Source organism: Humulus lupulus, chromosome 3 (assembly GCF_963169125.1).
Source record: "Humulus lupulus chromosome 3, drHumLupu1.1, whole genome shotgun sequence".
Lineage (NCBI taxonomy): Eukaryota > Viridiplantae > Streptophyta > Magnoliopsida > Rosales > Cannabaceae > Humulus > Humulus lupulus.
The window spans coordinates 247,919,874-247,941,196 of record NC_084795.1 but is presented as its reverse complement, the minus strand read 5'-3'; the positions used below and the strand labels follow the sequence as shown (position 1 = coordinate 247,941,196).

Sequence of the window (21,323 nt, the reverse complement as noted above, 5' to 3'; positions counted from 1 at the left end):
CCTTGGGATCTCTACCCATGACCATCTTTTGGATTGAAGCACCTACCCCATTAACACCACCATTGAAGGACTCGTCAAAATTGTGTGTTTTACATACAAATTTTAAGATTGTATATGGTCTAGTCTTGTAGATCTCGAAAAAAATACCGAAATGGAAAAAAAAAAAAAAAATCTGAAATAGACATTTGAGTGAAAAGATATGAACCTTCAAAGTGTTCGTCAAATTTCAGCGTAGAGCATCGAAAAAACATTGTTTTGGCTAAAAAACAAGTTTTCATGATTGCATCGCAAGAGTATTGAAACAACATCGATTTTGTATCGAAGTTGCATTGATTTTGCATAAAAAAAGAATCGTTTTGGCCAAAAATCTAGTTTTCGTGATTGCATCGCAAGAGCATCGAAATAACATCGATTTTGTATCAAAACAGTATCGATTTTGCATCATTGCAATCATAAAAACTTGAATTTTTTGGTCAAAACAATGCAAACTCGATGTTGTTTCGATGCTCTTGCGATGCAATCATGAAAACTTGATTTTTGGTCTAAATGAGGTTTTTTTTTTATGCAAAATCGATACTTTTTCGATACAAAATCTATATTGTTTCGATGCTCTTGTGATGTAATCATGAAAACTTAATTTTTGGCCAAAACAATACTTTTTCGATGCAATTTCGAGGCTTAGGGCTGAAATTTGACGAAAACTTTGGAGGTTCATATCTTTTTACTCAAATGTCCATTTCAGATGATTTTTTTTTATTTTGGTATTTTTTCGAGATCTACAAAATTAGACCATATAAAATATTAAAATTTGTATGTAGAACACACAATTTTGACGAGTCCTTCAATGGGTACTTCAATGGTGGTGTTAATGGGGGTAGGTGCTTCAATGGTACTTCAATCCAAAGGATGGTCATGGGTAGAGATCCGAATGAGAAATGATAGAGAAAAACGATTTTTGAGTGAGAAAAAGAGCTTCAATGGTGAGGTAGTGATAGTGGTGGTGGTGTCGCCGTAGTTGAGAGAGGAATGAAGATTGTGAGAGATAGGTTGAGAGAGAAAGAGAAGAGTTAATAAAAGGGGCATTATAGTCAAAAAATTATAAAAAGTCTATTTTTTCAAATGCCACATAATTTTGTCATATTTTTTAATTAGTATGTTATCATGAACATGAAATTTTCGTAATGTAATGTGGTCATTCTATTTCTCTCAAAAAATATATTTATTGGGCCCTTTTTTGCAAATAAGGGATTGCCTTTTTTTTTTTAGGGAAAAATAAGGGATTGTCTTACTCATTGGAATTCTTTCTTAAGAGCTTGAATATGAAGACTTATATTATTTTCTATTCCTATTTGAGATGAAACGAGGTAGGCCATAGCTCTCAGAGGCACTTATCTTTTTGTTGGGGCCATGTAGTTTTTGTGCTATCTTTTTAGTAATGTGGGGTCCACATGAATGGAGAGAGAGAAAAAAGTTACCTTTACAATTTTGCTAGTGTAACATAACATGGAGAAATTTTCATAATAAACAAGTTTACATCTTGTGATCTAACAATGCTTAGCTAGATTACTCACCCAACTATCTCCAAGAGAAAACAATGTATTACTAGTAATTTTTTATTATTATTTTATAATGTGACTTCTAACAATTTTTCATTAACTTTATCATTTAGTTGAGTAATTAACTTTATCATTTATTGTTTAATCCAATCATATGATCATTAAGTTTTAAATAATTTACTTGAATTTTTCTAATTGTAATTTTTTTATTAGCAATCTATTAATTCTCAATGTGACTTCTAAGAATTTGTTAATAATGTTGTAATCAATAATTCATTTAAAACCCACATGGGTATTCACCATTTACTTCGTAAATTATTCATACGAATTTTGTTTGATCAAAGAAAATATTAAACCAAAAAAATGATATTATACATTTTTTTAACTAAAAAACTCCATAATTTTTCTTGTGCCCACGACCCAAATTAGCAAATCATGGTGAAGTGGACATTTTCAGAGAGACAGAGAGAGAGAGGCCAGCCTAGCCTTATGAATACAACGTACCACCCACAAAATCCCAAGGCCAAAACAAAATTTCAAAGGTGGGGTCACTAGAAACGGACACGTGGCAAATGATGGCCCCCACGGAATCAACGGCTGAGATTGTAGGGGTCGATAAGGCGAGCCGTTGGAGTTGATTACATTCCTCCTCCGCACGTTTTTACAGCTCACGCGCGGTTGGTGGGCGTGGTGGGGTACGTGTCCAGGTTGGCCAAACGTGAGACCAATCATGTTCCTTGGTCTCGCCACGTCATCGAGAAGGACAACACCACCACCTGCGGCTCCAACACACATGAACCATTCCCACGTTCTTCCACAGTGGCCTTCCGTTGCTTTCAATCATTGGTTTCTCTCACCACTTGACCATTTTGCCCCCCTCTCCACAGTTTTTGTTTGTTACTCATGTTTATTTTTACCATAATGCCCTTCCTTACTTGGTGTTTATTTTAAAAATAATTTGATACTTATCCTTCATTCTACCTAATCATCATGTAAAACTAATTAGAATAAAAAGTGCACCCTAATTTGGGGTTTCTTTTCTTTTTAGCTTCATTGTTTGGTATTGATAAGATATATATCGGTTCAGTGTGATCTGAAAGAGTTAAATCACCAACTATATGAAAAAGACTAATTTTTCTAACTACTAATGAAAAGTGAGAAATGAGCATAATTGTACAATGTTGGGAGGTTCTAGTATTGTCATTTGGTAGATAATTGCACATTAATTTGAAAAATAAAAAATAAAAATACAAAGTTGATTATTTAAATAAAAAAATAAAGTATTTTCCGCTTTCTTCTTTCCATTTCTCCCCACCAAAAAAACTATTCCTGGGATGAACTTTTTTACCATGTAATTGAATAACTTTAATTCATTACTTTGCTTTTCTTCTTTAACATTTATAGTAGTTCTTTCCTTGTAAAACATTAACGGTGATTTTTTGCTCTTGTTGTATAGATGAAAGATTCAAACTTGATTTGAATCTTGATGCTTCAAGTTGGAGTACCAAACTAACACTTTTCTAATATCCATCCATAAGTATCTATTGGACCATTTTAAAAACAATTATTACATCATAAGTTCATAACATAATACAGCCAAATATTCAATAAAAGTTTGAACTTTACCCAACAATAAAAAAAGACAAAAAAAAAAAAAAACCAACTGACCTTTGTTTCTCAGTATTTTTGCTTAGAAATTACAAAGCATACCACTTGCCCTGCGTCTGCCCGCTCCCCCAAAATTCAGAATTCAAAAACAAAGTCTACAGTTAAAGAAGGGTATTTTAGTAGTTTCATAGTGTCTTGTAGTCAATCTCTATCCACTTCGTGATGAAATAACTCTGTCTCTCTCTCTCACACACACACACTCTCTCTCGTATATGTCGAAGCAAAGCCGAAGCAAACCCAGATAGAAGAAGATAGAAGTATCACCAACTCCGGTAGCTTTCTTTCTCTATAGCTTTCGATTTCAACTATCAATCTCAAACCACTTGAACTTAAACCCTTCACCAATCACCACTGCTCCTGCATATTCTCCCTAACGCCATTATCAATCTCTCTTTCTCTTCTTCCAACTCACTCTTTTCCACTGCTTCAATTAATAATTATTCACTCTACTCCATTATTCAATCCCCACTAATTTTTTCTGATTTAAAACCATTATCCCATCTCTAATCCTCTCTTTTCTTCCTTGTTATAAATATTTCAATCTAAATCTCCACAACCTAATTTTGGAATCCACTCACTGAGCTTGGTAGGCTCTCCATTTTCTTGATCTGTGGCGGTCACTCACTCGCTCTTATGTTTTTGCTTAACTCTCTTACTGTATATTTTTATTGGTTGTATTGATTTTTCATATGGGTATTTTATTGTTTTCATTTAATTTCATCTGGGTGTGCACTAGAATGATGAAAAGTATTGATCTATGATAGTTCCATGAATATCTGATTTGCCCTTTTAGAAAAATGTAGTATGCAAAAGTACCCAGAATCTGAATTTCATTCTTGGACCGTGTTAGAGTGACTATGCAATTCTTTTCATTTGTTCTGAATAGCTTTTTTTGCGTAGTAAAATTTGTTTAATCTAGAAACCATAACCTGATCCAGAAAGAGAGTGAAATTTTGGAAGTTCTATACAGAATTTTTTTAAGGATTGTTAGATATATGTAATCAACTTTGTTTTCTGGCTTTTGGAATTATGTATGCATTGATATAATTCTGGGTTGTAAAACAGAAAATCTATTTGGTTAATTTTCATTGTTTTTTAATCAAATTTTAGGTGATGCCACAAAATATTGTAGTTTTTCTTTCTGGGAAGAAGATTTTAGAGATATTTTTGTTTAAGGAAATAGCAGAATATGCTTCTTCTCATCTTCTTTTCATCTATTTTTTTAGCTGAAAGATATAGCATTGGATTCTTGTTCTTGTAGGGGGGGCACCACTCAGATGTTGATGTTTTTGACCTAATTCTGATATCTTGATCTTGTGGATCTCATTTTTTATTATTTTAAAGCTTTTCTCACCTTATTTTCTGGGTCTATGTTTTTTACCTTTCTCACTAAATCTACTTTCTTTTACATCAACTAATTTTATTTTATTTTTGTATTTCTTTGCCCAAATTACTGTCTAAACCATCTTTGTTAGCTTATGTGGTCCGAACATCACGTGTTTGATAATATTTCCCTTTGATTTTGTTTAAGCATTTCTTCTATGGAATCTGAAAACGGGGTCACTTTGGAAGATGAGAAATGTGTTGTTGAGGAAAACCAAGTTGAAGAACCAGTTACCAATTTGGATAATGAGGGCCAGAATGCTGATCTTAAGGATAAAGCTCCCACCATTAATGGAAAATCTGAACCTGTGGCAGTCACTGCTGATGGCCTAGATTCTTCTGGTGGGGCAGTTAAGGCATCTGTGATTGCTCCACCAAGTAAAAATTCAAAAACTTCAAAGGTAAACTTTTGGCTTATAATAAAATTCTAGAAGTACTCTTAGCTTGAGCTGTGCTGTCATCATTTTGATTAGTCTATTGTGTGGACAGGATTCTCATGCTCCAAACAATGGTTCCTCTAAGAACAGCAAAGTTATCAAGGAGAAGATTTTAAAAAGCACCACTCAATCGTCTAGAAATCAGAAAGGAGTCCTTTCTCAGAGTCTTTCTTTCCCAGCTAGAGGAGCTCGAGTTGATGGAATGAAGAAAAGTGTAGATGGGTTACTAGTGAAAAAAGAAACCAAACAGGCCAGAGCAAATGGAACCAAAGCTGAACCTTCTTTTGCTAATGGAACAGTCACTTCATCTTCTTCTTTGAGTCACCCAAGTAGGCGTTCCATTGTTGCAGAAGTGCAGTCGAAAGAAGGAAACAAAACTAATGGGGCTTCTTCTCGGAGGGCTACATTGACATCAATTCCTAGCATCAAACAATCTACAGTAAGATTCTTTTTTTCCATTTTTGTTATTTTTATCTTTTGTCTATGCACTTTGGTTTATTACATTTCTTAATTATGCGACTTAGTGTGTGTTTTGTATTTGTTTGGTTTTAGTCTGAGAAGATTGGTTCTGTTAGTGAAACTGCTAATGGCCCTCCACCTGATACCTCATTGTAAGTTACAATAAACTTCCCCAACTACAGAATTTTCATGTTCACTTGTCCAATTGTAACAAAATTTACAAATGAGTATTTGCACTAACCCATCCTTTGACTTCATAAAAACACAGCGTAACATGAGAATTGTCTACATTTATATGTATAAATATTAACTCTATTTGTGATATTATTCTTACAATGTTTGCTGCAACATTTTCAGATCAATTGATAACAACTCAGCTCCTATTACAGTAGCACAGCAACTTAAAGAGGAGGATGATACATACTCCACTACGTCGTATGATCCAAGATGATTTTGTCATTTGTTGTTCCTCTTTTTATTGTTTGATTCAATTCTCTCTGTCTTGCACTCACTCAGCCTATTGTGTTACTGTGTACTATCATCAGAAGTACTACTGGGGGCCGAAGAAGCAGTGCTGCGGGATTTGCCTTCAGGCTGGATGAGCGTGCTGCAAAACGGAAGGAGGTAATTGACAGTGTTTTTTCTTCAAAGGGTGAAAATAAGTGTGAAAATACTCAACTAGTTACCTGCTCATTGTTACTTTTAGTTCTATACAAAGCTTGAGGAGAAGATTCAGGCAAAGGAGGAGGAAAAATCTACCTTACAAGTGAAATCAAAGGTGTTGTTGGGACTAACAAGTTGAAACGCTTGAAGTTCTTTATCTCCTTTTATGTATTTTTATTTAATGTTATATTTGTCTTGCAGGAAAGCCAGGAGGCTGAGATCAAGCAACTGAGGAAGAGTATGACATTTAAAGCTACTCCAATGCCTAATTTCTATAAAGAGCCACCTCCAAAAGTTGAACTTAAAAAGGTTGCAAAGACTTCCTACAAGTCCAAACTTATTATTTATTATAAACATAACACTAAATCTTCAAATTATTTCAGATACCAACTACACGTGCGAAATCTCCAAAGCTTGGAAGGAATAAGATCTCCAATCTTTCAGTGAGCAACTCTTCAGAAGGAGGTGTTTCTTTAAGCCAGCCTCTGAACCAAAGCCAGAACAATGGGAACAAAGGGTACGAAAAAGAGGTCAGTGAGTTGAAGAAACCAATCAAGAAGTCACAGGCTAAGGTTCATTCTCAGGAAACCGTGGCTAATAAAATTGAATCAAAGCCCGTCAAGACAAAGAAACCAAAATCGGCTGGCAAAGAAAGACAAATTCAGAAAGAAGGCATCATAGAATCCGAACAGTCGAATGAGAAGATAGACCAAGATTCTGAAACAAATGCTGATGAGAACAATGCTCATGTACTTGTTGCACCGGCTGCTGCTCATGAGATCAAGCCTCAGGAAGTTGCAGTTGGTGTTTGAGGACAAATTTTCTGATACATCATTGTGTTTATACTTTTGAAAAGAAACTTTGTTAAAGCTCCAAATTGTTGTGAATATAGCGGTTATTGAATCACTGGTGAAAGTGTCATTTATTGTTTACTTTGAAGGTTAATGTAATTACTGGTGTGCTTTATAAAGTTATAGAATCATTATTTTGGAACTTTTGGAAGTGTTTTTGACAAAACAAAAGATGTCAAATTCCTGTCTCTTAGTTTTCCACCAGTTTAGGCCTTTCCTACGTATTGAAGTTGTATGCAATTAATGATTGTAGATTTTCTCTTTTTTTGACTTCTTCCTTTGTCTCCCTCTTTATGTATGAGAAAATAGTCTTCCAGATATCTGTTACTACAAAATGACAACACATGTTTATACAAGAATTGTTATGTTGTAGCAGCTACCAGGTGCCTGAAACTCGGCTCTAATGAGAAATTTAATGAAAATAGGGTCTATATAAGACCTTCCATGAATTTATGGTAAGTTCTTCATTTGGGACTTGTGGTTAGAGCCTCACACTAATTCAGTGAGGTAAAATAGCTATATATATATTTTTTATATAAATATAGCTGACTCTTAAAATACACCTTCCATCAACTACTTCATTTTACAAAACCTATACCTCCATTTAAAGTAACTACTCCACATTTATATAACACTCTTAATGCTTCAAAGAATATTTTATTGATTTCTAATTCTCTTTCTCCACTTCTCTCGCATTGTTAGTTAGAAAGGTTAAGAGTGATATATTGGCTAATGGACCGTACCACGGTTGAGCCACCTGCAAAGAAAGGTCGAGAGTGATATATCAAATCTTATAAAAGACCAACATAAAACATCTCTTATAGTGTCTCGTTATGCCCCAAACTTATTTGGCCACATCAAATCTTACATCTCTAATCCCTCTCATAAGACCTCAATATGTACTTGACTTCACAATTGCATTACTATACTCAGTAGCGATGTAGTTTGCTCACATTGAATACAAAACTTAAATGTATTACCAAATAATCTTCCCTTCACCCTCATGTCATTGAATTTTAGTCTAAACACTTTACCAAGTCCATTTAGATTGAATTAGGCATAATCATACAAACATATTAGAGTAGCATACATTAAACTTCCACCTTATGACACATTCAAAAGTTACTTAGAGGCACATGTGGTATGATATATGATTACTCTTGAATAAAGAATTATATTATAGAATTAGGAAGAGTGATTTTTTGTTGTTGTTGTTGTTGTTATTTTTAGTTAATTTCTTTTCTTATTTTGCGTTGTTATGAGTTATTGTGTCTTTTAAGTTTTTAAGATCTGAAAGTGTGAAAACAATAAATTTATGCATGAATTATCCAATAAAAAAGATGAAAAGAAAATTAGTTTCTAAATTGTTTTGTTTGTGTTGAAATTTCAGATTTTGCTGTAGCAAAAGAAATTTTGCTGGAGCATTTTCAACAGGATTCAAGTGGGGAATTTCAACATATGAAGAAGAGCACTTGGCATGTCATTAATTGAGTTGGCAATGAGTGATGAGGTGATAAAAAATCAAAGGCAATGAGCTGCATTTTGGAGCATTTTCTAGAAGAGAAAAAAAAGAGAGAAAAATGATTGAGCCAAAAATAAAGACAAATGATGTGGGCCTTCTAATTAGGGAAAGATTGGTACCCTAGCATCATTGAAAAGAAGGCAACCGTCATTTTAGAGGGAATCCTAGAGCTGCCATTGGAGAAAGAGGAAAGAGAGAAATGAAGAAAAAGAAGAAGAAATTCCAAGCTTGAAGAGGAGAATCCAAGGAAGAAAAGGAAGAGGAGGAAGACAACGTTATTGATTCATCATCTCTGGCTTGTTTTCTCCTCTTTAATCTCATTTAAGTATGTAATTTCTTTAGCTTTTTCAATTTAATTATTCATGTGCTGTTTTGATTTTGGATCTGTGCTCTTGAATTTAGCTATGAACTAAATCTTTTGAGGCTTGAATTATTAATTAACTATATGTCTTAGTGTTTAGATTTCTAGCACTTTATTTTAGCAAAAATACCCATTGTTCATTCAAGTGTGCTTAATGATGAATTCTTGTTGTTGTTTGGCCATCAATGACAAGATGTTGAGTTATATTTGTGTTGGAAAGTTTGAATATAATGGAGGAACTTGAATGACACAAGTAGACTATCTTGTTAGATTATGTTTTATGAATATCATAGGAATGTGTTATTTGCCTCGAGTAACAATTGTGAATTGAAGCTTGAAATTGAATTATTAAACTTGATTGACATAGAAATATGTTTAATTAAGTGAAATAATTAATGCCATAGGATTTGAGAAAATTCTATGAGCTAATTTGGAATTTTTGTTAACTTTGAGAATTTTGATGAAATTTTGCTGCAACAAATATGACATGTTACTTGACAAAGAAGAATTTAATAGTTCAAGCCCATTTCACTAAATTGAATTTCTCTTGCTTTTAGATTGACATCTTAGTTTATTTCAAGCATTTTCAATTTATTTTTCATCATTATTAAATTGTTTGGTAATTGATTTGTGCACAATTGTAATGCTCCAAATTTCATAATAAGGATTAAGACCTTGATTAGGAGGCCAGGAGGGCCAGAATTGATTTAATATGTTATAAAATGAATATATGCATGTTAATGTGAATTATATTATTATATGATGATAAATGCATGCATACGGGAGTATTTGTAGTTATGAGGGCATTTTGGTAATTTGGCCTGTTGAGGGCATATTTGTAAATTGGGTGTATATTGTAATTTGTGAATGAGGTTTTATTATTATGGAGATATATTTGAGCTATTCGGCATGAGACGATCATAGATTATGAGTTAGCGGTTTTATCTTAACAGGGTCAATTTTGGGGTAATAGAAATGTTTATTTGGTGATAGATTGGGAATATTTGAGCTCAGGGTGAAATTCTGGAAGTTTTGACTATAGTGTCCCCGGGGGGTGTTTTTGGGACCCCGAGCACTAGGTTTTATTTGAGGTTACTTAAGCTTGAAGTAGCTTGTCAGATAAGAACGTACGTTAGAAAACCTTTCGTTCTCTCTCTGACGGTCCGTTTTACCGTTTGAGCCTTTTTGAGGAAATCTCAAGTTCTAGGAGTCGGAATCAAGCGAGGGTCGAGGCATAACGATCCTAGGAAAGATTAGAAGTTTCTTAACTGAAGGATTTGACGGAAAACAACCCAATTAAAGGTAATCTGCTGCCGCCGCTGCTGCTGCTGCCGCCGATGCTGCCGCTGCTGCTGCTGCTGCTGCCGCCGCCGCCGCCGCTGCTGCCGCCGCTGCCGCTGCTGTTGCCACTGCTGCTGCCGTCGCCCCTGCTACCGCCGCCGCTGCTGCCGCCATTGCAGGTGCTGCTACCGCTGCCGCTCCTACTACTACTACTACTACTGCTGCTACTGCTGCTGCCGCTGCTGTCGTTGTCGCCACCGCTACCTTGCCGCTGCTGCTGCTGTCGTTGTCTCCACCGCTACCTTGCCGCTGCTGCTGCTGTCGCCGCTGCCGCTGCTGCTACAGCTACTGCCTCTGTCGCCGCCGCTGTTGCTGCCGCTAGTACTACTACTACTGCTGCTGCTGCCGATGGCACCGCCGTCGCTGCCTTCGCCGCTGCTACCGCCATTGCAGCTGCTGCTACCGCTGCCGCTCCTACTACTACTACTACTGTTGCTGTCGTTGTCGCCACCGCTACCTTGCCGCTGCTGCTTCCGCCACTGTAGCCGCTTCTGCCGCTTGTGCTGCCGCTGCTTGTCCTGTCGCCGTTGCTGCTGCTCCTATTTCTACTACTACTGCTGCCGCCGCCGCTGTCTCTGCGGCCGATGCCACCGCCGCTGCTGCTCCCACCGCCGCTACCGCTATTACTAATTATCATACTAGAACTAATACTACTACCACTACTAATACCACTACTACTACTACTATTACTCCCACTACCACTACCTCCACCACCACATCTACTGCTACTGCTACTGCTACTGCTACTGCTACTACTGTTGCTGCTGCTACTCTTACTGCTGCTCCTACTACTGCTGCTACTATTACTGCTACTGCTACTCCTCCTGCTTCTGCTACTGCTGTTGCTGCTCCTCCTGCTACTGCTACTTCTACTAAAAGGATGCCAGAATCTGGTGGGATTTGGTACAGCAGACTCATGATATCACCATCATGACTTGGACCAGATTTGTGGAGCTGTTTCACAAAAAGTATTACAACTCGGCTGTCATCGCTACGAGGGTGGAAGAATTTTCCAGTCTGAAGCAAGGAAATTTAATGCGGTAGTCGAGTACGCTCGACAATTTGATCATCTAGCCAAGTTTGCACCAGAGTTGGTCCCAACCGATTTCTTGAGGGTTACCAAGTTCACCATGGGACTCAGACCCAAGATTGAGTTAGGTGTTAAGCTGGAAAATCCTGGAACCACTTCTTACGCCGATGTTCTAGAAACAACTATAGAGGTGGAAAGGCTCCAAGCCAATGTTAGTAAGGAAGAGGCTAGCAAGTCTGAACACAGGCAGCAGAATCAGATTCAAAATGGTATAAACCACAACAACAACCAGCATAGCAATAATGGGTAGAAAAGAAAGCATCCTGATAATAAGCAACCCGATGCTGACAAAAGAGCATAGACTAATAACGGTAATAATAGGTCGGGTTATGTGGAATACCCTCAGTGCTTCAAGTGCCAGAAAAGACATCCTGGGGAGTGTTGTGCAAACACCAAATGTTCTTTCAATTGTGGCCAGGAAAGTCATCGAAAAAAGGATTGTCCACAACTCAAACAAGAAGAAAAGAAGGACAACAAGATTGTTCCAGCCAGAGTCTTTGCATTGACCCAGGGAGAAGCCAAAGCTAGTAACAAAGTGGTCACATGTGAGCTTCCAATCCTCGATAATGTATGTTCAGTATTGTTTGATTCGGGAGCAACACACTCGTATATCTCGTTAGGAATGATAGAAAATTAGACAAACTTTGTGAAAGATTTAGAACTAGGTTTGTTACGGAACTACCTTTGGGCAAAGTAGTTCTATCATCACGAATAGTACAAGGAGTACCGATTAAAATCGAGGGCACAGAACTAGAAGGAGACTTCGATGTAATACTGGGCATGGACTGGCTAGCAACGCATGGTGCAACTGTTGATTGTAGGCGCAAGCAAGTGACGTTCGAAACTCCTGACGGTCAGAAATTATGTTTTTTGGGAAATATTTCAGAACTACGGACACCGCTTATCTCATCTTTCAAAGCTCAGAAGATGATAGAGAAAAGATGTCATACATTCTTAGCAAGTGTCATGGATGTGGCACAAGAAACACCATTAAAGGTTGGAGACGTCCGCATTATAAACAAATTTGCAGAGATGTTTCATGTTGACTTACCAGGGTTACCCCTTACTCGGGAAATTGACTTCACAATCGAACTAGTACCGGGAACCGAGCCGATCTCAAAGGCGCCATACCGGATGGCACCTACCGAACTCAATGAGTTGAAAACGTAATTATAAGAAATCTTAGACTTGGGTTTCATCAGACCGAGCCATTCTCCATGGGGAGCATCGGTTCTATTTGTAAAGAAGAAGGATGGAAGCATGCAGATGTGTATCAATTATCGTGAGTTGAACAAGGTGACATTTAAGAACAAGTACCCGCTACCCCAGATCGATGACTTGTATGATCAACTCCGAGGTGCGACTATATTTTCAAAGATTGATCTACGGTCCGGTTATCACCAGCTTAAGGTAAGGGAAGAGGATATACCAAAGACAACTTTTAGGAATCGATACGGACATTACGAGTTTCTAGTTATGTCTTTTGGTCTTACTAGCGCTCCAGCCGCATTTATGGACTTAATGAATCGATTCTTCAAGGATTACTTGGACAAATTCTTTGTAGTGTTCACTGATGATATTTTGGTGTACTCCAAGGACGAAGTCGAGCACGAGGAACATTTAAGACTGACCATGCTGCGACTAAAGGAGCATCAACTTTATGCCAAGTTTAAGAAATGCAAATTTTGGCTATCGCAAGTGGCGTTCCTCGGCCATATAGTATCCAAGGATGGAGTCGCAATAGACCCAACTAAGGTAGAGGTTGTGAAGGATTGGCCAAGACCTAAGAATGCGTTAGAGGTTCGAAGTTTTCTTAGGCTAGCAGGCTATTATCAGAGATTTGTAGAAGGCTTTTCTAAGATAGCCACTCCGCTTGCCAACCTGACCCGGAAACAACAAAAGTTCAACTGGACGGATAAATGTGAAGAGAGCTTCCAGTTGCTAAAAGATAAATTACGCTCAGCGCCAATACTATGCGTACCGACACCCAACGATAAGTTTTTAGTATATTGTGAAGCGTCCAAGCAAGGTTTGGGATGTGTGCTGATGCAAAATGACAAGGTGATAGCCTATGCCTCAAGGCAGCTGAAGGAATACGAGCAACACTATCCAACACACGATATGGAGTTGGCAGTGGTGGTCTTCGCATTGAAAATCTGGCGCCACTATCTTTATAGAGAACGATGTGAGATTTATACGAACCACAAGAGCTTAAAATATTTCTTCACGCCGAAGGAACTCAACATGAGGCAATGTAGGTGGTTAGAACTAGTAAAGGCCTATGACTGTGAAATCCTATACCACCTAGGAAAAGCGAATGTAGTTGTAGATGCGTTAAGCCGAAAGAGTTACGGAAATCTGGCAGCATTATCCGAAATAGAAAAGCCACTTCAGTAAGAGCTGATTAATGTCAGAATAGAACTAGTTATGGGTCAACTGGCTAACTTGTCCATCCAGTCGAGTTTACTAGATGATATACGAATTGGGCAAGGGCATGATGACACATTAGTATCGCATATGGCTGTAGTCAAAGAAGGCAAGACTACAGATTTCTCTATATCAGGATAGGGGTTCTTGAGATATAAGACTCGGGTATGTATGCCAAAAGACTATGGAATTAAGATGAAGATTTTAGAAGAGGTACACATTACCCCATACTCAGTTCTCCCAGGATCGACCAAGATGACTCACGACCTTAAGGCACTATATTGGTGGCTAGGAATGAAGAAAGACGTAGCACAATATGTGTCAAAATGCCTTATATGCCAGCAAGTGAAGGCAGAACATCAACGACCCATAGGCTTATTGTAATTGCCTAGTATTTCGGAATGGAAGTGGGAAGACACTTCATGACAGGATTAACACAAAAAAATAAGCAACACGACTTGGCTTGGGTTGTGGTAGATAGACTCACCAAGTCAGCTCACTTCCTGCCTGTCAAGACTACGTACACAACGGACCAGTACAAAGACATTTAAGTTCGAGAAATTGTACGACTGCATGGAATCCCTAAGACCATAGTATCCAATAGAGGATCAGTGTTTACATCAAGATTTTGGGGAAGCTTGCAGCAAGCCATGGGTACCAAGCTAAGTCTCAGTACGGAATTTCATCGTCAGACCGACGGGCACTCCGAGCGTACCATACAAATTTTTGAAGATATGTGGCGCGCTTGTGTACTAGACTTCAGAGGATCATGGAGTAAGTATTTGCCACTTTTAGAGTTATCCTACAATAATTGCTACCAGGCAACGATCGGTATGGCACCATATGAGCTACTTTATTGAAGGAAGTGTCAATCGCCATTACATTGAGACGAGGTAGGAGAAAGACAACTTCTTAGACCCGAGGCTGTTAGAGAGGCTCAAGACGCAACAGAACTGATTAGAATGCGTATGCTCGCTGCTCATAGTCAGCAAAAAAGTTATGCGGATGCCAAGCGATGAGATATGGAATTCAAAGTCGGAGATTATGTCTTCTTAAGAATATCTCCTATGAAAGGAGTGAAGCGGTTCGGGAAGAAAGGCAAACTTAATCCCTGGTTTATAGGTGCTTTTGAGATATTGGACAAGGTGGGACCAGTAGCATATAGATTAGCCCTACCGCCAGCTCTAGTAGATAGTCACAATGTGTTTCATATCTCAATGATGCGTAGATATGTGTCAGACCCATCCCACGTTCTAAAGTACAATATGTTAGCACTTCAGAAAGACCTGAGTTACGAGGAATGATTAGTTAGCATCCTAGATAAGGGGATGAAGGAATTACAGTCTAAGAGTATTTCAATAGTCAAGGTCTCATGGAGTAATAGTACAGAACGGGAGGCAACATGGGAGTTGGAGGAAGACATTCGAGCATGGTATTCGAAATTGTTTGGTAAGTAAATTTCGGGGATGAAATTATTTAAAGTAGGGGAGAATTGTAGCATCTCAGAATTTTACTTAGCTAGATAGTAGTAGTAGTAGCTTAGTATTCTAGTTTTTGTGGTAATTGGTTCAAGTCGGGATTTAGTTGGAAACTCATAGAGATAGTTATGGATTTTATAAGTTTACCCTATAGTTTAGAAATATTTATTTTAAGATAAGGTTTGATTAATATAGCTGGTCCTAGAAATGATATTTATTATAACATAAGGTTTAGATAGAATAATTAAGAACGTGACACTTGTCACATGCATGCTTATTAATGATTTAAGGAATTTATATGAAAAAATTAATCAAGGATAAACTTAGGAAGTCTAGAACCTTCCCTCAGCTGTTAAGATTACGTTTTACTCAGTCAAAGTTGTTTAAAAAAACTTCAAGTGTGCTAAAAGTGTGCAAAAACGTGTTTGATATATCAGCGTATGCTGATATATCGTAGCTATAGGGGCCAATATATCGCCTATGATTGATATGGAAAACACGTCGACTTCGCACGAACGAAAGCACAGAGGCTCGAAAGTATGGGGGAGGCAATATATTGCCTATAGGGGGCGATATATCAGCTCCACACACATATTTTGAAAGTCCGTGGAATCCGAGCTAGAAACAGCTCTCAACAACTTGGACTAGCTCTTGAACATTTTTGACCGAGTTATGGGCATCTGTTGAGTAGAAATTCAAATTTTATTCAATTATTTATTCATTTTAAAAGGATTAGTTTCACTCCTTGAACTCTATAAATAAGACCTTTCACTCAGCCATTTGCTTCATTATCCAAGCATTTTTTAGAGCCTCCAAGCTGCTAAGTTCTTTCTAGAGAGAAACACTAGGCTTTGGGGTTAAAATATTTCAAATCCAAGCTTTTCTAAACACTTGGGATGTAAGATAGAGTGATATTTCGGTATTGAGGTGTAGATCAAAGTTCTAATCTATCCAAGGTATTCTTATTCTCAGGTTTAGTTCATTATAATTCCTATTATTCTTCTTTTTTCTTCAAAATCCTAACTTGTTATAATGGATTTTGGTTAGGTGTTTGAGATTCCTTTGAAACTAAAGGTTTTCGGTAAGTTCTTATCATGATGGTTTAGATATTCTTTTCATCCTCATTTCTTTAGAAAACTTATGATTTTTACTGTTTGGTTTTAGGAGTTTTCGATCCCGCTCTTGTCTCCAATATCCCAATTTTTGGTAAGGAAAATGGGTTAGATTTTATGTGTTATGATTATGTTTATGTGCTATGTAGTCTCCCATAATTTTTCTTAGCTAGATAGTAGTAGTAGTTAGTATTAGTTTGTAGTATGTTATTTTCCGTGGATTTTGGTTCAAGCTGAGACTTAGTTGGAAACTCACAGAAACAATTATGGATTTTATAAGTTTATCCTATAGTTTAGAAATATTAATTTTATCATAAGGTTTGATTAATATAGATGGTCCTAAGAATATTATTTATTATAACCTAAGGTTTAGATAGAATAAATAAGAGCGTGACACTTGTGACATGTATGTTTATTAATGAATTAAGGATTTTAGATGATTAGTTTAAATAAAAGAAAGATCTAGAAGCTCTAGAACCTTCCAGAAACTGTTAGGATCATGTCGAGACTTAGTCAAAGCTGTTTTATCAATTCAAAATATGCTGTAAAAGTGCAAATACATGTTTAATATATCAACGTATGTTGATATATCGCAGCTATAGGGGCCGATATATCGCCTACAGAAGATACGGAAAACACGTCGACTTCGCATGAACGATCGAACGGGGCTCGGGAAAATGGTCTAGGTGATATATCACCCCTGGTGCATTTTTGAATCTTGAGGATTTTTAAATTTAAAAATAGCCTTAACCACTTGGACTTGCCTTTGAACGATTTTGACCGAGTTCTGGGCATCTGTTGAATTAAAATTCAAATCTTTTTTATTTTATATTCATTTATTTATTCAAATTAAAAGGGGTTAGTTTCACTCCTTGAACTCTATAAATAGGACCTTGTACTCAGCCATTTTCTTCATTCTTCAAGCATTTGTTCAGAGCCTCCAAGTTGCTAAGATTACTATAGAGAGAAACACTTGGGTTTTGGGTTAAAAGCTTTATCAATCTAAGCTTTTCTAAACACTTGGGAAGTGAGATATCGTGAGATTTCAGTATCAAGGTTTAGATCAATTCATAAGATCATTCAAGGTATTCTTATCCTTAAGTTCAAATTTTCATAGTTCTTTAGTTTTCTTTTATTTTATTTCAGATCCTAACTCTTGTTTATGATTCTTGATTAGGTGTTTAAGTTTCTTGAAACTTAAGCTTCTTTTCAGTAAGTTTCTACTCGGATGGTTTAGTTTTCTTTTCATCTCTTTTTCTTTAGAAACTCACCATTCTTACTGTTGGTTTTAGGAGTGTTCCAAATTCCGTTCTTGTCTCCATATCCCAGTTTTTGGTAAGGAAAATATGATAGATTATATGTGTTTATATGTTATGATATGTTTTATGCTATAATATGTATATGTATAAATATGTTTTGTAGTCGTTGGGCATATGAATTGCTTAGATAGCAAGCCCCAAGAATATGTTTTGTAGTCGCTTGGGCGTATGACTTGCTTAGATAGCAAGCCCCAAGAATTTTGATCATTTTCATGGTTTAGAGTTATGATTTACCCTACCTCGATTAGTAGACAAAGGGCCTAGATGGGTTATCATATATTACCATGTGATCTAACCTACCTCGATTAGTAGACAGAGGACCTAGATGGTTTTATCACATGCCATGTTAATGAGTTAATGGCCATTAATATTGTAGTTCTATATGTTATATGTTTTTATAGTCATATGGCCATTAATATACTATATTGTGTTTAAACCTACCTCGAATAGTGGCAAGAGGACCTAGATTGTTTTTATCACATACTACGGTAATAAGTTAATGGCCATTAATATTGTAGTCCTATATTTTATGATTTACGTTTTTACATCATACGCTTTATGATTTATGTTTTTAGTCTTATGATTTATGATATGTTTTAATAGATTTTCCTTGCTGGGCATTCTCATTCCTTTTTATTTTAGATGGTGCAAGAAAATAAGCTTGGATGGCAGGATGGATTCATGGCGGCTTTGGCATGTGTATTGGGCAAGAACTAAATGAATGGACTAATGGGAAAGATCGAGGATGACGTTTATATATTTTTTTAATTATGTATTATAAGTTTTTTCATTTAGTATTTGAACAATTAATTAAAGGTTTTGTTTTCCTTATGAAATAACAATGGGATCTCGTATTTTGGATTTTTATAATAAGATGCTATTATTTTATGTATGTATTCCAAAATAGTAGTTAAGCTTAGTAGTTTTTAATGGTCCAAGGTCTGTAAGTTAGTCGGGTCGTTACAATCGAGCAATGGCATGTTTCTTATATGGGATGGTTGGGCACCTCAAGAGGGATTGCCCCAAAGTGAGGAAGAAAGAACCAAAGGGGCAGAAACCTTGACCCTAGCTCGAGTGTTTGCTCTGATGCAGTCAGAGGCTGAGGTTAGTCCCTTAGTAGTGATAGGTTAGCTTCTTAGTTCTGATAATTATACATTGCTGATTGGTTCTGGTGCCATGTACCTTTATTTTGTTGCATCTAGCAGAAGCATAGATATATTGTATAGATTATGTGATTATGGCAGTGAGAATTTGGAACCCTATCGCCTACTGGGGAACTGTTAACTTCTTAAGAGATGGGTTAGATTATTATGGGAAAAGCTTCATCAGTGGAATTGATAAGTGCTGGTTATAAGAGACTTTGAGATGACTCTGAGTATAGACTGGATTGGCCAGTGAGGTTTCAGATGGGTTTTCTGAGGAGTATTAGGGATTGTTATCATGGCAGGGGGACTGAGTCTGTCCTAAGACTGACACAGGGACAGAATTGGAAGTATAGTTATAAGAACTACCAATTTGGGGTTTACCAGATCTAGTTCCTCACCATGGGATACATCAGTGTGGGTTGATAAAGAAAGAAGTTGAGATATTGAGGATGTGTGCTGAATGCAGAAAATTGAGCAAGTTGGCCGTCAAGCATGAGTAATTGCTATTAGGGACTAATGATTTATCTGATCAGTTGAAAGGAAAAACAAGAGTTTTGAAGATTGATCTTCGATTTGGTTATTACCAGCTTGGGATCAAAGAAGGAGAAGACATGTTGAAGACAACTTTTCATAAAGGCTTTTATGGATTTAATGAATTGCGTGTTCCGGGCTTATCCAGACAGATTTGTGATGATCTCCACTGATGGTATTTTGATTAACTCTCAGTCAGAGACAAAGTATGGGAAATATCACCAGTAGATAGTACAAAGATATAGGGAACGCAGATGATATGTCAAATCTAAGAAGCACAAGCTCCGGTTACTACATGTGACATTCTTCAATCACATTGTTAGAAAGAATGAGGTTGAGGTGGGTCAATCCAAAGTTAAGGAATTTAGAAATGGGCTAAGCCTAGGAATGGTTTTGGGATTCGAAGTTTCCTTGGAGCGACGGGGTATTGCTAGTATATTATGGAAGAATCCTCAAGGATTGCTACACCATTAACAAAATGGACACGTAAGAATTTGAGGTTTGTATGGTCAGACAGATATGAGAACAACTTCCAGGAGTTGAACCAACGATTGATTACTACTCTAGTGCTGAATTTTTCCATAGAACAAAAACTAATGTAATGACAGATGTTTTAAGCCAGAGGGATCTGAGATAGTTATTCAATTTAGAACTGATACCTAGAGAGAGCATTAGTATAAAGTATGGTTAGAATAGGAATCGAGTTGGCGATGCGCTAGATAGCCAACATTACCTGGTAGCTTACTCTTTTAGAAAGAACAAAGGAAGGTTAGACAAGCGATTCTCAGTTGATGAGACATAGAGGGGACGTCCTAGTTGCAGTGGCTAATGACTATACATTTTAGAGATGGGTTTATTGAGGTATAGGAGTTGGATTTGTATTCTGATAGATGTTGTATTAGGTGAGAAATTTTGGGGGAAAGTCCCATACTATACCATTTTATTGCATTCAAGCACCGCGATGACGTAACATGATTTAAAGAATTTATATTGGTGACCTGGGATGAAGAGGGATATAATTGGTTGTGGGACTAAATACCTAGCATGTCAGTAGGTGAGAGTTGAGTAATAGAGACTAGCATGGCTATTACAGCCTATGGATATCCTAGAGTGGAAATGAGAGAATATCACATGGATTTTGTGGTTGGGTTACCCAGGACCGTGGGTCAGCATGATTAGGTATGGGTCAATGTGGATCGGTATACCAATTCAACTCACTTTCTACCACTGGGGACAATTAAGATATTAGAGGACATGTTGCGAGCATGTGTGCTGAACTTTGAAGGGTCCTGTGTGTTTACATGTTTGTTTATGATTTTATACACCCATAATCCTTTTGATTTTACTATTTCTGCATAAATAAACAATTTTGTTTATTGTTCTCAATGATGCTTATGTTTACTTTGATTTTATATGTTTTAATTCATATGTATTAACTTGTTGGTTTATTAGTTAATTGGTTCATTGTTGAATAATATGATGACTTGGAGTGTGACTCAACTGCCCATGAGGAGTCAACACTAAATATCAAAAGCACGTGAGACATTGATAGAGCCCATTTTCTGTTATTCTATTTTGTCTTGTTGTAATTGTGTAATGATTTGTAAATGATTGAGACTGTCCTTGCAAAGACAGGTTGTTGCATTATTTTAGAATATTATAAGTTTAGAATATTCAGTATCTTTGTATAAATTGTAATGTTATCTCATCTTATTCTTTAAGCAGAAATGTAGAAGTCCAAGAATTTTACTTAGCTAGTTAGATAGTAGTAGTAGTAGTAATAGCTAGTAGTAGTTATAGTATGTTTATTACTGTGGATTTTGGTTCAAGCCGGGACTTAGTTGAACACTCGTAGCAACACTTATAGATTTTGTAAGTTTAACCTATAGTTTAAGAATATTAATTATAACATAAAGTTTGATTAATATAGCTGATCATGAAGATGATATTTATTATACTATAAGGTTTAGATAGAACTAA

General features: G+C 36.7%; 1 protein-coding gene and 1 long non-coding RNA gene across 3 annotated transcripts; both read left to right on the top strand.

The window, feature by feature from the left end:
* The first annotated feature begins 3,347 nt into the window (after positions 1 to 3,347).
* Positions 3,348 to 7,289, top strand: LOC133823549 (protein WVD2-like 4). 2 transcript variants are annotated; one of them, XM_062256379.1, is made up of 9 exons: positions 3,348 to 3,496; positions 4,756 to 5,008; positions 5,097 to 5,483; positions 5,597 to 5,655; positions 5,861 to 5,938; positions 6,049 to 6,127; positions 6,210 to 6,281; positions 6,368 to 6,475; positions 6,550 to 7,289. In XM_062256379.1, exons 2-9 carry the CDS (start codon positions 4,766 to 4,768, stop codon positions 6,976 to 6,978), a joined length of 1,455 nt encoding a protein of 484 aa, XP_062112363.1. In that variant the 5' UTR covers positions 3,348 to 3,496; positions 4,756 to 4,765; the 3' UTR covers positions 6,979 to 7,289. The 2 variants fall into 2 exon arrangements, with proteins under 2 accessions (XP_062112363.1, XP_062112364.1); XM_062256380.1 differs by having other exon boundaries at positions 3,488 to 3,810.
* Positions 7,290 to 8,596: 1,307 nt separating this feature from the next.
* LOC133821592 (uncharacterized) lies at positions 8,597 to 18,555 on the top strand. Its single transcript, XR_009887694.1, has 2 exons — positions 8,597 to 8,864; positions 18,310 to 18,555. It is a non-coding gene; the product is annotated as an uncharacterized LOC133821592 (long non-coding RNA).
* Positions 18,556 to 21,323: the final 2,768 nt, after the last annotated feature.